The sequence below is a fragment of the Hipposideros armiger genome, unplaced genomic scaffold (genome assembly GCF_001890085.2).
Source record: "Hipposideros armiger isolate ML-2016 unplaced genomic scaffold, ASM189008v1 scaffold_64, whole genome shotgun sequence".
NCBI classification, from domain to species: domain Eukaryota; kingdom Metazoa; phylum Chordata; class Mammalia; order Chiroptera; family Hipposideridae; genus Hipposideros; species Hipposideros armiger.
The window spans coordinates 657,974-670,782 of record NW_017731414.1 but is presented as its reverse complement, the minus strand read 5'-3'; the positions used below and the strand labels follow the sequence as shown (position 1 = coordinate 670,782).

The 12,809-nt window shown below is 47.2% G+C and overlaps 1 protein-coding gene across 3 annotated transcripts in view; it reads right to left on the bottom strand.

Annotated features, from left to right (window-relative positions):
• Nucleotides 1-12,269, bottom strand: part of NWD1 (NACHT and WD repeat domain containing 1) — a 64,298-nt gene extending 52,029 nt beyond the window's left edge. The window contains exons 1-4 of one of the 3 annotated variants that reach the window (XM_019642017.1): nucleotides 11,938-12,269; nucleotides 9,233-9,387; nucleotides 5,292-5,377; nucleotides 3,291-3,407 (exon numbers count right to left, since the gene is read on the bottom strand). In XM_019642017.1, coding sequence (XP_019497562.1) covers nucleotides 3,291-3,407; nucleotides 5,292-5,375 — 201 coding nt within the window. In that variant the 5' untranslated portion in view covers nucleotides 5,376-5,377; nucleotides 9,233-9,387; nucleotides 11,938-12,269. The remainder of the gene's footprint in view (nucleotides 1-3,290; nucleotides 3,408-5,291; nucleotides 5,378-9,232; nucleotides 9,388-11,937) is intronic. The other 2 variants (XM_019642014.1, XM_019642015.1) reach the window with 2 other exon arrangements.
• Between the last annotated feature and the right edge of the window lie 540 nt (nucleotides 12,270-12,809).

Sequence of the window (12,809 nt, the reverse complement as noted above, 5' to 3'; positions counted from 1 at the left end):
GATGCTGAAACACTAACAAGGAGGCAGCAGTGGAGAAAGACAAGGCACTCCCAAAGGCAAGATTTGGTAGGGTGTGGCGAGGCCCTAATGTTTTGGTTCCAGTGCCAAGAACAAGGCCCTCTCTCTGTCCTAACACATTTGGAGAAAGTACAAACTGGAACACAACAGAATTAGGCCTAGGACATTGGGCTCAAAGTCTTGAGTTTCCTCATTATAAAATGGAAGCAAGCACCCCTTCCCCTCTTCATTAGGTTGTTCCAGAACACGCCAGGGATGTGTACCAGGAAAACTTGGATAAACGGAATCTGTGATGACAGGGTGTTGAAGAGGACGATATTCTCCCTCCTGGGGCCTTCCCAGCAGTGACAGCCTCAACAGAACAAGAGAAGTTGAAAAAGGAGTCGCCAGCCAACCACAGACCAGCGATCTTAAGGAGACAGGAAGATGGTTAAAAAAAATTTTTTTTTAAATGCTTATGTCTGTGGGGCCAGAGCAAGGGGAGCAGGAAGAGCTGGAAAGAAAGAAAGGAGATCAAGGAGTCATCAAGAGACGCTGGAGCTTCAGGTGGCCCAAGAGACCCAAGGCCGTGAGAAGGAAGTGCTTGGGGAGCAGTCCCCTGCCACACGTCCTAATGGCTTATTTACCAGAGAGAAGGCTCTCCAAGGGCCTCCAGCGCAGCTCTGATTTTCATAGAAAGCCCTCCAGATCAGAGCCACTGAAGGAGAATGAAGCCATGACTCTCAGACAACAGAGGGGAGATGCTTGGTACAGGAGAAAAACAGGAAGTGGGTAGAGGTCACCGGCCACCCAGTGAGCCTTTCTGGAAAGACAAGCAAGGTCCCTGGGCCAGTGAGGCCTAGGGGAAGCTCAGAGATCATCCTCCTGTCCCCCATGTCACCTGGAAGCTGCATTGCGCTTTTTGCTGCCGGCAGTTTGGGTTGCAAAATCGAATTCCCCCTGGAGTTCTTTTTCTCCCATCTCTCTTTTTTCTTTGAGGGTTTCTTTTTCTTTGAAACTTAACAAAATGATCAGCCATCAGGCTCATTTGGAAAACTAAATGAGAAGACTGGGGAAAAAATAATTTGTGAGGGAGATGCACAAACAGGAGCGTAGGGCCTTCCAAATGTTAGGATGTAGTTTAAAGCAATAATAATTAAAATTGAGTGGTTCAAAGGTACAAACCTCCAGTTACAAGATACATGAGTCCTGGGGATGTAATGTATATGACTGTAGTGAACACTGCTGTATGAGATATTAGAAAGTTGCTAAAAAATACATCCTGAGAGTTTTCATCACAAAGAAGAAAACATTCTTTCCTTTCTCTCCCCCTCTATCTCTTTTTTTCTTTTAATCCACATGAGATGATGGATATCAACTAAACTTACTATAGTAGTCATTTCACAGTATATGTAAGTCAAGTCATTATGCTGTATACCTTAAGCACATACAGTGCTGTACGTTAGTTATATCTCAAGAAAACTGGGGGAAAAAGAGAAAAAGAAAAAAAGTAGTGCCAACATACCAAGAAAAGTTGAGAGCCAAATAATGAAAATGCAATCCCGATTGTATAGATAAAACTTAATATGGTTCAGTTGGTTAAGAGCTCAGGCTCTGAGCAACAGGGTCACTGATTTGATTCCTATGTGGGCCAGTGAGCTGCGCCTGAGCTGAGCTGCCGCTGAGCTGCCAATAGGCGGTAGGATGACTCAGCTGGTGAGAGCACGTGTTCCTAACAACAAGGTTGCCTGCTCAACTCCCGCATGGGATGGTGGGCTACGCCCGCCTACAACTAAGATTGAACATGGCACCTTGAGCTGAGCGGCTGCAAGTTGCCGACGGGTGGCCGGATGGCGACTGGACTTGGAGCTGAGCTGGCTGTGCCCTCCACAGCTAGGATGAAGGACAACTTGGCTGTTCCTCTTCCCCAATTCCCCAACACTGTCCCCCTTCCCCAATTCCCCAATAAAATCTTTAAAAAACAAACTTAATATATAATAAAGAAAGTTTCTCACACACCCTGCCCAGACCTTTGTGTCTTTTAGGGATGCCTAATCTCTCAGGCGGCACTAGAACTTCTCATATCTCTGAACATGTGCTCATCTGTGCCATCCATTATGGTGGCCCCTTGCCATTGCAATGTGGCTAGTAGGACTGAGGAACTGAAATTTTATTTCTACTTGATTTTCATTAATTTAACTTTAAATTGCCACATGTGGTTCATGGCTACCACACTGGGCAGTGCAAAACTGAGGCCAAACCGGCCTTACCTAGTTCTCCTTATTTTCCTAGAAAAGAGCTTTTATAACGGGACCATCCTCTCCTACACTCTACATTCTTATCTCCAGGAAAGGTTCAGAGGATTTTTCTCTTTATTGGGAACTGCTCAAAGCTTCTTTGTGATTAAGGTGTGTTGGGAAAAAGATGCCTTCTGGGCTTTTCCCCCTCTTTACTTTCCAAGACAGGAATCAGCAAACCTTTTCTATCAAGGGCCAGAGAGCCAATATTTTCAGGTTTGCAGGCCAGACAGCTTCTGTCCCACCTGCTCAGCTCCGCAGTTGTAGCTGGAAAGCAGCCATGGGCCATATGTAAAGGAAGGGGCGTGGCTACATAACACCAAAGTTATATTTATGAAAATGGGCAGTGGGCTGGGTTTGCCCCATGGGCTGCAGTTTGCTGATTCCTGCTGTAGGATTTCTGTCATAGTTCTTGATGTATCTTGGTGGTGTAATAAATCAAAACTCTGGAATATCATTTGTCATTCAAAGCCCAAACAGTTTCTTGTGAGCTGGGGGTTGTTTTGGCAAGAAAAGGGGTATAGTTGGGAGGGGAGGGGAGAAGACCACGTAAAAATTGACCTCATCTAGGGTCAGAGAAAGTTTGCCCCGGAGGCAGGCTCCAGAAGGGACCACAGAGTCTGCTCCCAATACCATGGGGCACATGGGAGAAAAAAATTCCAAATACCCTGTGGGTTTCCACCTTCTCCTTGGTTTTCCAAGGTCCCAACGTTTCAGACAAAGTAGATGCGGTAGGAAAGCTGGGGTGGGCTGCAACACTGCTCTCCAACTCACCTGCCGCTTCCACTTGACTGCTAATGTCTAGATCCCAGCTAGCTCTGCAGAAAAAGTGCTGTGAACGATTAGCAATGTCTGCCATGGGCTGGCTATTGAGATTGGGTATGATAGCAGAAATGCCACCTGTGTCCCTCCACTGGTAGGTCTGGCTAGGAAGCAGGGGCCATATCGTGGTGCTAGAAGAAGTAAGAATGATCCCATCCCTCCCGAGACACTCACAACAAAAGCTGGCCCTAGGGATGTTTTCCGACACCGGTCAAGCTCCTCCAAGCAGAGTTCTGTGGTCATGTGGTCAGTGGCCTCCGTGTTCCGAATACCCCACCTCAGATCAACAACCTAGAGATTACAAGTATGGTTTTGTCAGGGAGGTTGCAGGATGGGTGAGTTTTCAATTCCCTTCGGCAAAAACATAAAGTTCCTTTCAATAATTTTTGACAGCCTCTCCCCAAAGGGGGATGTCTGGATTAAAAGAACTTGAATGAAGCCCATAACCCCGGTGTAATCATGAAAAAAATATCAGGCAGACCTAGATTGGGGCATCCTGCAGGATACCAGGCCAGTGCTCCCCAAGAATGCCAAGGTCATGAGCAACCAGGAAAGACCAAGCAGCCGTCCCAGACCGGAGGAGACTGGGGAGATGTGACGACTAAATGCAATGGGGTTCCCTGGACAGGGTTCTAGACCAGAAAGAACTGGTGATATCTGGATAACATCAGGAGGCTAGTTAATAACAACATACCAGTGTCAATTTCTTAGTTGTACGAATGCACCTTAATAATGTAAGATGTTCACATTCGGGAAAAAAAGCTGGGTATGGGGTATATGGGAACTCTGTACCACCTGCAACTTTCCTGTAAACCTAAATTCCAAAATCAAAGTTTACTTAAAAACATTTTTGAAAGTATTTTTAAGACCTTGGGCATTTTGAAACTGTTCCTTTTAAAGCAAGGACATGTCCACACTTGTTTGCAGAGCTTTCTTTGCAAAGGAGGGCGTTTAATTTGGCCAAAATCAGCTGTGGCAAAGTCTCCTTGGCAACCGCACGCTTGCGGTCCATTTTTGCCTGCTAACCAGAGGGAGGCCGGGCAGAATGGCTCAATTCAAGCAGCGAAGCTGAGCCCATGGAAGGCTGGGGTGAGGAAGCAGGGAGAGTGGGACTCAGAACAGTCCCTACCCCCTTAAATTCTTTCACCCAGAGGGAAAGGCATATCAATTTCTAATGAACTAGAGCATAGGGTGAAAGGTCCACAGTACTGAATGTGACTGCAAGAAGAAAGAGAGGAGGAAAACGGGTCAGCTACCAGCCTTGGGCAAGAGCCTTCCTCTCTCTGGGCTACTGTCTCCCTGTCTTTGAGTTGAAGGTGTTTACAGTGCTGTCTGTCACATAGTTGGCACCGTGACATTAAAGGGTGAGCATAGGCGTTTCATTAGTTCTCAGCTCATAGGTTTTCCTTTTTAATGCTTCTGCCATTGAGCTGTGTCTCATGCTCAATGGCAGGCAGAGTCGAATTCCCAGCACTGCTTCTTTCTCAGTAATAATGTCAACGATGGTGAGTCTCATAACCCAGGGGCCTTCGAATTGCTGTCATAAATGGCAAGGAGGCAGCATCCATTGAAGCCGAGACTCCAAAGATGGTTTGTTGGCTTCCACATCAAAACATGCGGGCAGTGACATCCCCACAGAGGGTTGGTATGAGAGCTGTAGGAGACTGTTTGGGGCCTGTGTTTACTGTGTGCAACAGGTACACCTTCAGCACTCCAGAAAAAGGTGCACCCCCACCTCAACGCCCACCCGGCATATCCCACAACCTTCTTAGCCTCCCCTGAAGCTGCCCCAGTGCAGGGAAGGCCAGGAAGGCAGGAAATAACAAAAAAGTGACATGCACAAGGAACAGGTGCCAGGGCGTCTGCTCCTAGCATTGTGTCATACGGCCTGTGCTAACCACAGCAAAAATCCCTCCACCTGCCTTTTCAGAGGACTTGTATCTCCCCGGCCCATTGCCAGGATCAGCTACAGAACATGAAGGGTCCACTGCAAAAAGAAAATGTGGGTCTCTTGTTGAAAAATCATTATGAATTTCAAGGTTCAGCAGAAAAGCATTAAACCAAGCATGAAGTCCCTCTGAGCTAGGGACCTATGTGACTGCCTGGGTGGCATGCCCTAGTTCCTAATTTCCGGGCAGAGGAAACTGAGGCCGTGAGGAGTGCGCAGGAGATTACCTCAAACATCAGGCCATGCTTCTGGCAGAAGGTCTGCACTTCGGGGTACGCAGTGATCTGCAGAGCCTCTCTCTCTGCATCCATATCTGCAAGGAATGCCATGGGGGGTGTTAGACAGAAGAACCCAGACCTCTTCCCTGACCCGTGGCTCTGCTCTTAGCTTCATTCACCCTCTACTCAGGCTGGGGCCCTTCACAGCAAATCAAATGATACAAAAACATGAGGTAAACCTGAGGAGACCAGCCATCTAGATTGCCTGAGATTTTCCCTGTGTCAGCACTAAAAATCCCACATCCCAGGAAACACTTAGTGCCCAGCTAACCAGGGTGGTTGGTTGCCCTGGGGTAGGGTTGCCAGATAAAATACAGGGCGCTCATTAAATTTGTGTTTCTGATAAACAATGAATAACTTGAGAGCATAAGTATATCCCATTCCACACATTATTTGGATAAATTTATATTTTAGACAAACCCTGTTCAATTTACACTTCAGAGAAGCAACAAATTATTTGTTGGCGTGTGTCCCATTCCACGCAATATTTGGATACGTTTGTGTATCTGATAAACCCAGTTCAAGCTGCATGTGAGATAAACAACAAATCACTCGTTAGCATAAGTATGTTCCTTTTGTATACTATTTGGGATATACTTATAGAAAGGGATTATTCGTGGTTTATCTGAAATGAAATTTAACAGGATGTCCTGGTTTTGTTGTTGTTTTGGTTTTTGGTTTTTGCTAAACCTGACCTGGTAGCCCTACCCAGGGTCAACCTGGATTCTAAGACCTTCTCCACCACTGACTTCACTGTGTGGCCTTGTGCCAAGTGTCAGGCTGGCCTCAGTTTCCCCCTCTGTAAAATGAGGTGCTCTGCAGGGCTATGAGCTCCCCAGAATCAAGAACCTCTTCTTGTCTTGGCCATTACTAAGTTCTCAGCACTCAACCCAGGTGCTCAACAAATGTTGATTAAACCACTGAATCTTACAAGTCAAAGCACCTAGTACAACGTAAGTTTTGAAGAATTTGTTTTCTCCACATGGCCAGGGGGAGGTCATGTTAGTGTCCTTGAAAACATCCCAAAGCCGCTAGGACAAAGAAGCTGTCCAGGTCCTGCCATGGGAGCTGCCACAGATGCCCATTGCGGATCTGTCCCCCCATCCCTTCCCCTGCCTCTCTTATAAATTCCACAGGTTATTTACATTTGTCCACAAAATATCAACTGGGAAGTTGCTTTAGGTATAGACACTGCTAAGATCAAGGACACAATGGCAAATGAGAAATATACAAATAATGCGGATGCCAGAGCTGGCCCCTGCTGCTTGGGAGAGCTGACGGCTATATCTCCATGAATATTGTGAGCCAGTTGTTGACACAGACACTACGAAAAATTAAATGATCTGAACCTACAATGGAATACATTATTGTAAAAGCACAGATCGCAAATGCTCAAAACTCATGAATTCTGTTATTTTATAATACTATAGTTGGCCATAAGCTCTGCTCTTTCTGTTTACTGCTATTGCTTTTGTAGCAGCAAAATAGTACAGGGTGGTGGGCCACCATGTTTATGAAGTCACATTGGCATCTCGAAATTGACTATGGTGGGAAGATTTACACGACGGAAATTGGCAGACAGTACAAATCAGGTGTTTTACGTTTTGGGGGGTTTTTAATTTTTTAATTTTTGGAGAACAGGTTATTAAACATTTGCCAGCACACCACTCGATGTAGTTTTTGCCCTCACAGAGCTTGCAAACTGATGGGAGGGCCAGGCATTGAACAAATACATAAATTAAATAACGACAGCTTTTGGGGCCTGGGGCTTCATGGGTTCCAGGACCTGCCAGAGCCCAGCGTGACTACAACACGTGGGTGAGGGAAAGGTCCTATGAGATAAAGTTGGGGAGGTGAGCAGAGTCCAGCCATGCAGGGCCTTGTAGCCGTGGGAAGACCCTGGCACTTTTTAAGCCTACTAGGTGCTGTGTTCATCATAAATATTCGTTGCAATATCTTTTGCCACTTACAGTAAGTCTATCAAGTCAGGCTCTCAGTCTGGATTATCGAAGAAGAAGAGGAAACAGAGGGTCTTGGAGGCTTCCCCTCACCAGTTCCCACATGGGTCACTGGCCAGGTTGCATTCACATCCAGGTCTCTTGGAGGACCCTATAAGCCATGCCCATTGCCCTGGCACCCCCCCAAGAGCACCCATTTGCCTCTAAAAGCCCTTCCCTGCCCCTTACCTGAGACCGTGGAGCTGATGAAGATGGCCACACTGCTGGATGGAGGTGCTGGGAGGGGGCCTACCTGACCCTGGAGAAGCCGCCGGCAGGTGCCTGGGCTAAGGGGACCCACACTCATGCCGCCCACCCACCTGGAAAATCCTTCCTTGGGGAAGGGCCTACGTCTCAGACACCTCACACCAGTGACTTGGTGTCCTTCCTGAGAGGCCAGCTGGGCAGGACCATCTGGAGTGGGATGCCCATCTCACCCTCCAAGGTCCCCTCGGTGACCTGCAGCCCTGCCATCTCCAGCATCCCTGGAGAGCTGAATAAACTGCTCCACACTGCTCCACTTGGTTTGCAAACACTAACCGGGGGATGTTGGACAGTGGTTGCCCAGCCAAGGCCCTTGGGTGTTGGCTACTCCAGGCACCGGAGACTCTTGCCTCTCAACCAACCAGCTCCTTGCCCTAAGAGCTCAGCGGTCGCCACAGCAACTGCGGTTTCTTGGCGCTCAGCATTGGGCCCCGGGGACCAACCAGCCTCTCGAACACCTGGGTCCCCTGGGGCTCCATGAAAGTTGAGCCTGGGTCCAGGTGTGCAAAGGGAGGCTGTGGGATGCTGGGAGCCATGCCTAGCCCTGGCAGGGCAGGCCAGAAGGATGAACACTTGGTGGAACTCCCCACCCAATTCTGCTCTCACTGAACCTTCCAATGAGGTCTGTACTATTTAAACCAGCAGTTCTCAGCTGGAGACCATGCTGCTCCCTAAGGGACACTTGCAATGTCTGGAGACATTTTGGTTGTCACGACTGGGGGAGGGAGAGATATTTGCATCTAGTGGGTGGGGCCCAGGGATGCTGCTCAACATCCCACAGTGCACAGGACAGTCCCTGCCACAGAGAATTATCTGTCCCCAGATGTCAGTGGTGCTGAGAAACTGAGAAGCCAGCATTAAATTGACTCTAGCTAGATGTCCTCGCCTGCAGGAGGCCTGGATCCCAAGGATGACTCTCTTTCATAAAAAGGGAGCTTAGCAAGTCTCCAGGGGCAGTTAGAAATCTGCCACATCAAACTGAGAAGTGCTCTTTGAAATAATAACAACAACAACAATAATAATAATAATAATAATAATAATAAAACACCAGTTGCAACAACATGGGTGGACCTTGAGGGCATTATGCTAAGTGAAATAAGGCAGACAGAAAAAGACAAATCCTGTATGATCTCATTTATATGTGGGATATAAAAAAGCCAAACTCATAGAAACAGAGTAGAATGGTGGTTACCAGGGCTGGAGGGTGGGGAGGTGGGAGAAATGGGCAGATTTTCGTTGAAGGTTACAAACTTCGAATTATAAGATGAATAAGTTCAGGGACTCTAAGGTATAGCATGATGACTCTAGTTAACACTACTGTAAGATATACTTGAAATTTGCTGAGAGAGTAGATGGTAATTATATGACATGATAGAGGTGTTCATTAACTTATGATGGTAACCATTTTGTAATATACAAGTGCCTCAAACTTAAACACCTTAAACTTACACAATGTTATATGTCTATTATACCTCATTAAAGCTGGGAAAAAAATAATAAAAAACATGGGCTGTAAGACCAGGGAAAGACCTTCTCAGGATTAGACCTAATTGAAAAATGGCCTGGTGATCTAAGACCTGCCGGCCCACCCGTCAATATTAACAAACCACCGATAGGAGGGAGGTATACCTCGGCGTCCATGGGTCTGGTGGGAATGCCGGCTCCTCCATCGCCTTCCTGAAGGATTCAAGCAAGTAGCCTCTCTCCCCAGGCATCAGCTGCATCGTCTGTGAGATGGTGTCCCACTCAGAGGTGGGCTAAGGGGAGGAGAGCGAGGCACTCACCTTGGGTGCAACATGTAAAAAAGCACAACATCCCTGAAAATCAAGATGAACGTCCAAATGTCCACGATAAAAAAACGTGCATAGGCATTTGGGAGATAGGCCTGTAAGTCCCCACTTTACATGCAGACACTCAATAAATAGTGGTATCCGTTCAAACAAATAGTTTGAGCTTTTTCGTATCTTTTCCTTCTCTGCCTCAACTTCCCTTCCCTGTTTTGTCTGCCCAGGAAAGACCCTGTCATTCAGGGGTCCCTAAGACCACCTTCAGTCGAGCATTCACTAGGACTCACGGGGTTTGGGAGAGCTGTTCTACTCACAGTTATGGTTTCTTACAACGAAAGGTTACAGATTAACAGTGGTTGGCTTTGGGTAGAGAGTTGAGAGCAGCGGTTCTCAACCTGTGGGTCGCGACCCCTTTGGGGGTCAAATGACCCTTTCACAGGGGTCGCTGGGTACTCATATGTGGGCGTATCTGCATGTGGGCCTGGAGACGGTTAGAGGAGTGGTGTCTCGGTTCCTAAGACCATTGAAAATATGTGTTTTCCGATGGTCTTAGGCGACCCCTGTGAAAGGTTGAGAACTGCTGGTTAGAGGCCTTGATTGGAAGGGCAACCTGCTTTTCACTTGACTTATGAGTCGAATAAACCTATTGTATATTGAAAATATTTTAAGTCAAAATGCACTTAATACCACACTGCAGAGTATCTGTTGTCTGCGCTAAGGATCACATGACTGACTGACTGGCAGCGGTGGCTTCCTGCCGCTGCCTAGCATAAGGAGTATCGCACCACATATCGCTAGCCTGGGAAAAGATCAAAATTCAACATGTGAAATACGGTTTCTACTGAATGCATATCACTTTCGCACCATCATCAAGTCAAAAAATGTAAGTCATACCATCAGGGACCATCTGTACAAGTTTTTATATAACTTTATGCTGACCATTTTAAATGTTTTGTTTTAATTTTAAATGCTAGAAAATAACAGAAAGGATGCATTCCTGGTGGTCTTTAAGAGCTCCAAGATGCCTCTCCTCAACAAAACAGCTACACTCAATGTCTCTTTGATGTCCCCTTCCTTTTGCAAATGTTTTATTACTAAAACAGAGTGAACTGAAGGGAGACCTTAAATGTAAGATTACTCCAACATTGGCTTCATGAAAAAGATTAATAAGCAGTGTTTGCTCATTGGGTGGTTGGTGAGGGCCTCTTCGAGGCGGGGACACACACACACACACACACACACACACGATACAGATTAAATGCATGGGGTGGCATCCATGAGAAACCAGGCATGAGCTTCCGGTGGTCCCCTCCCAGTGGAGTCTTGTGGACGGCATTTAATGCTCATAGAAACGACGTATGACAACACACATGGTGTACCGCCAACCAGGGAAGTTCACCTGAGCCTTGGTGTTCAGGGTTTTTATTGGGTGTTGGTCACAAAGACATGGCTGATCTCAGTTTCCAGCCCCCCCAGAGGTTCAGTTGATATCAATGTCCCCACTATAAGTCACAGTGTTAGCATAGATTACCTGGCATGTCCCAAGGCCCCCAGGTAAACAAAGACCCTCTTATTAGGCAGAATATTTCCAGGGCTTAAAGGAGCTGAGCAACAGCCAAAACTTTCACGTGCAGGGTGTGGACAACCCAGGCCTGCTGAGCTAGTCCTTTCCTGCACAGACCTGATAAGTATTGTGATATAGAGTTGACTGTCACCATTTTATGGATTAGGAAACTAAGGCTCAGAGTGAAAACTTTCTCACTAGCTTGGAAACGCAGTCAGGGAGCGAGTACTGGTCTGGCCCCTCTCCTGCAGAGATCCCCAAAGCCAGCCTGGCCATCCAGCCACCTTCCCACAATCCACCCAGACCCTCTGGTTTAGCCAAACCCTGCAAACCCCACCCAGACCTCAGCATCAATCTAGGCCTTATCCTCATCAGTCTGGTGACCTTGAATTTGCCTCTCCTGAAATCTCTGTTCCTTTCCCCATGTCTCTGAGTCCCCAGTACATCCCTTGGATGTGACCCCACTCGAGTGCATGGCCATGTTACCACCTTCTGACATTCATAAGAAGATCAGAAGGTTTTGGCCTTCACATTCACATGAGGCTTTCTTTCTATTCCTCTAGCCCAGACTTTTCCAATCTCAGCATGCTGACATTTGGGACTGGCTCATTCTTTGCAGTGGGAGCTGTCCTGTCACTGTAGGATGCTGGGGAGCATCCTGGCTTTGACCCACTGGATTCCAGGAGCAGACGACCCTCCACTCCAAGTTATGACAATCAAAACTATTTCCAGACAATGCCCATGTTTACCAGGGGGGCAGAACAATGCCTCTGGTCTAACATAGCCAATTCATTTTAGCCTCAGGGCCTTTGCACATGCCATGAATGCTCTATCCTTGACCCTGTAATGTCTTTCACATTTCAACTTAAATGCCACCTCCTGAGAGGCTCTCCTTGACCATCTCATTACTCAATGATCCCCCCACCCCCAAATCACTCTGATGCCATCATCCTACTTTAATTCTCAGCACAGTAGATACTCACCATCAGCTGACATTTCTTCTTTGCTGGTTTACTGCTTGTCGCTCCCAAGAAAATGTGACTTTTACAAGTATGAGGATCTTGTCTGCCAAGGTTGGCATGCCTGAAACATAGTAGGTGCTCAGTAAATAATTGTCACATCAACAGACTCACCTACAACTACCCATCCTTCTCGATTCCTGTTTGCCACTGCAGACAAGCAGAACTGGGCTTCCTTGGAAAAGACAGAAGCCCCTTGCAGCAACTGCCTTCTGGTGGTTCTTGGGAGTTCCAGCCTCCCTCTAACTCTTGCTACTGGTGGAAGGGCCAATTTAGAATCCTCTGGGGAAGTAGGTTGGAGAAGAAAAAAAAGTTTCTTGGGCTCAGAGCTGGCCGGAAAGCAAGCCCCCGGCAATCCTAGTAACTTTTGTCCTTGGTAATTGGCAGGTGTCTCCCTGCCAATTCCCCCAGCAACTGGAATAATGAAAGAAATTGTGTGGATCTCAGGCCCCGGCTAAACTGGGCACTTAACCAAACTTGGTGGTTAACTGTTATGTGCCAGGCTAATACAGTCAACATAGCAGATGCCATTTGTTGAGGGTCTATGAGGTGCCAGCTGGTTGGCATTTGGCATCGGCAGTCCGCACAACAACCCGAGAGCGGATATTATGACCCTGTCCCATGGATGCAGAAAGGAGGTCCAGAGAGATGAAACCCTTGTGTGGGCCTCTCTGAACTTGTTTCCTCAGCAATCTCTTGGGATGGTAAGAGAATGAAATGCAGGTGTATAATGGGCCTAGCACCACACCTGGGTCATACGAAAGGCCCACAAAATGTTGGCCATGATTGATTACTATTATTACCAGGCTCACTCAACAAGTGGCAGAGTCAGGAAT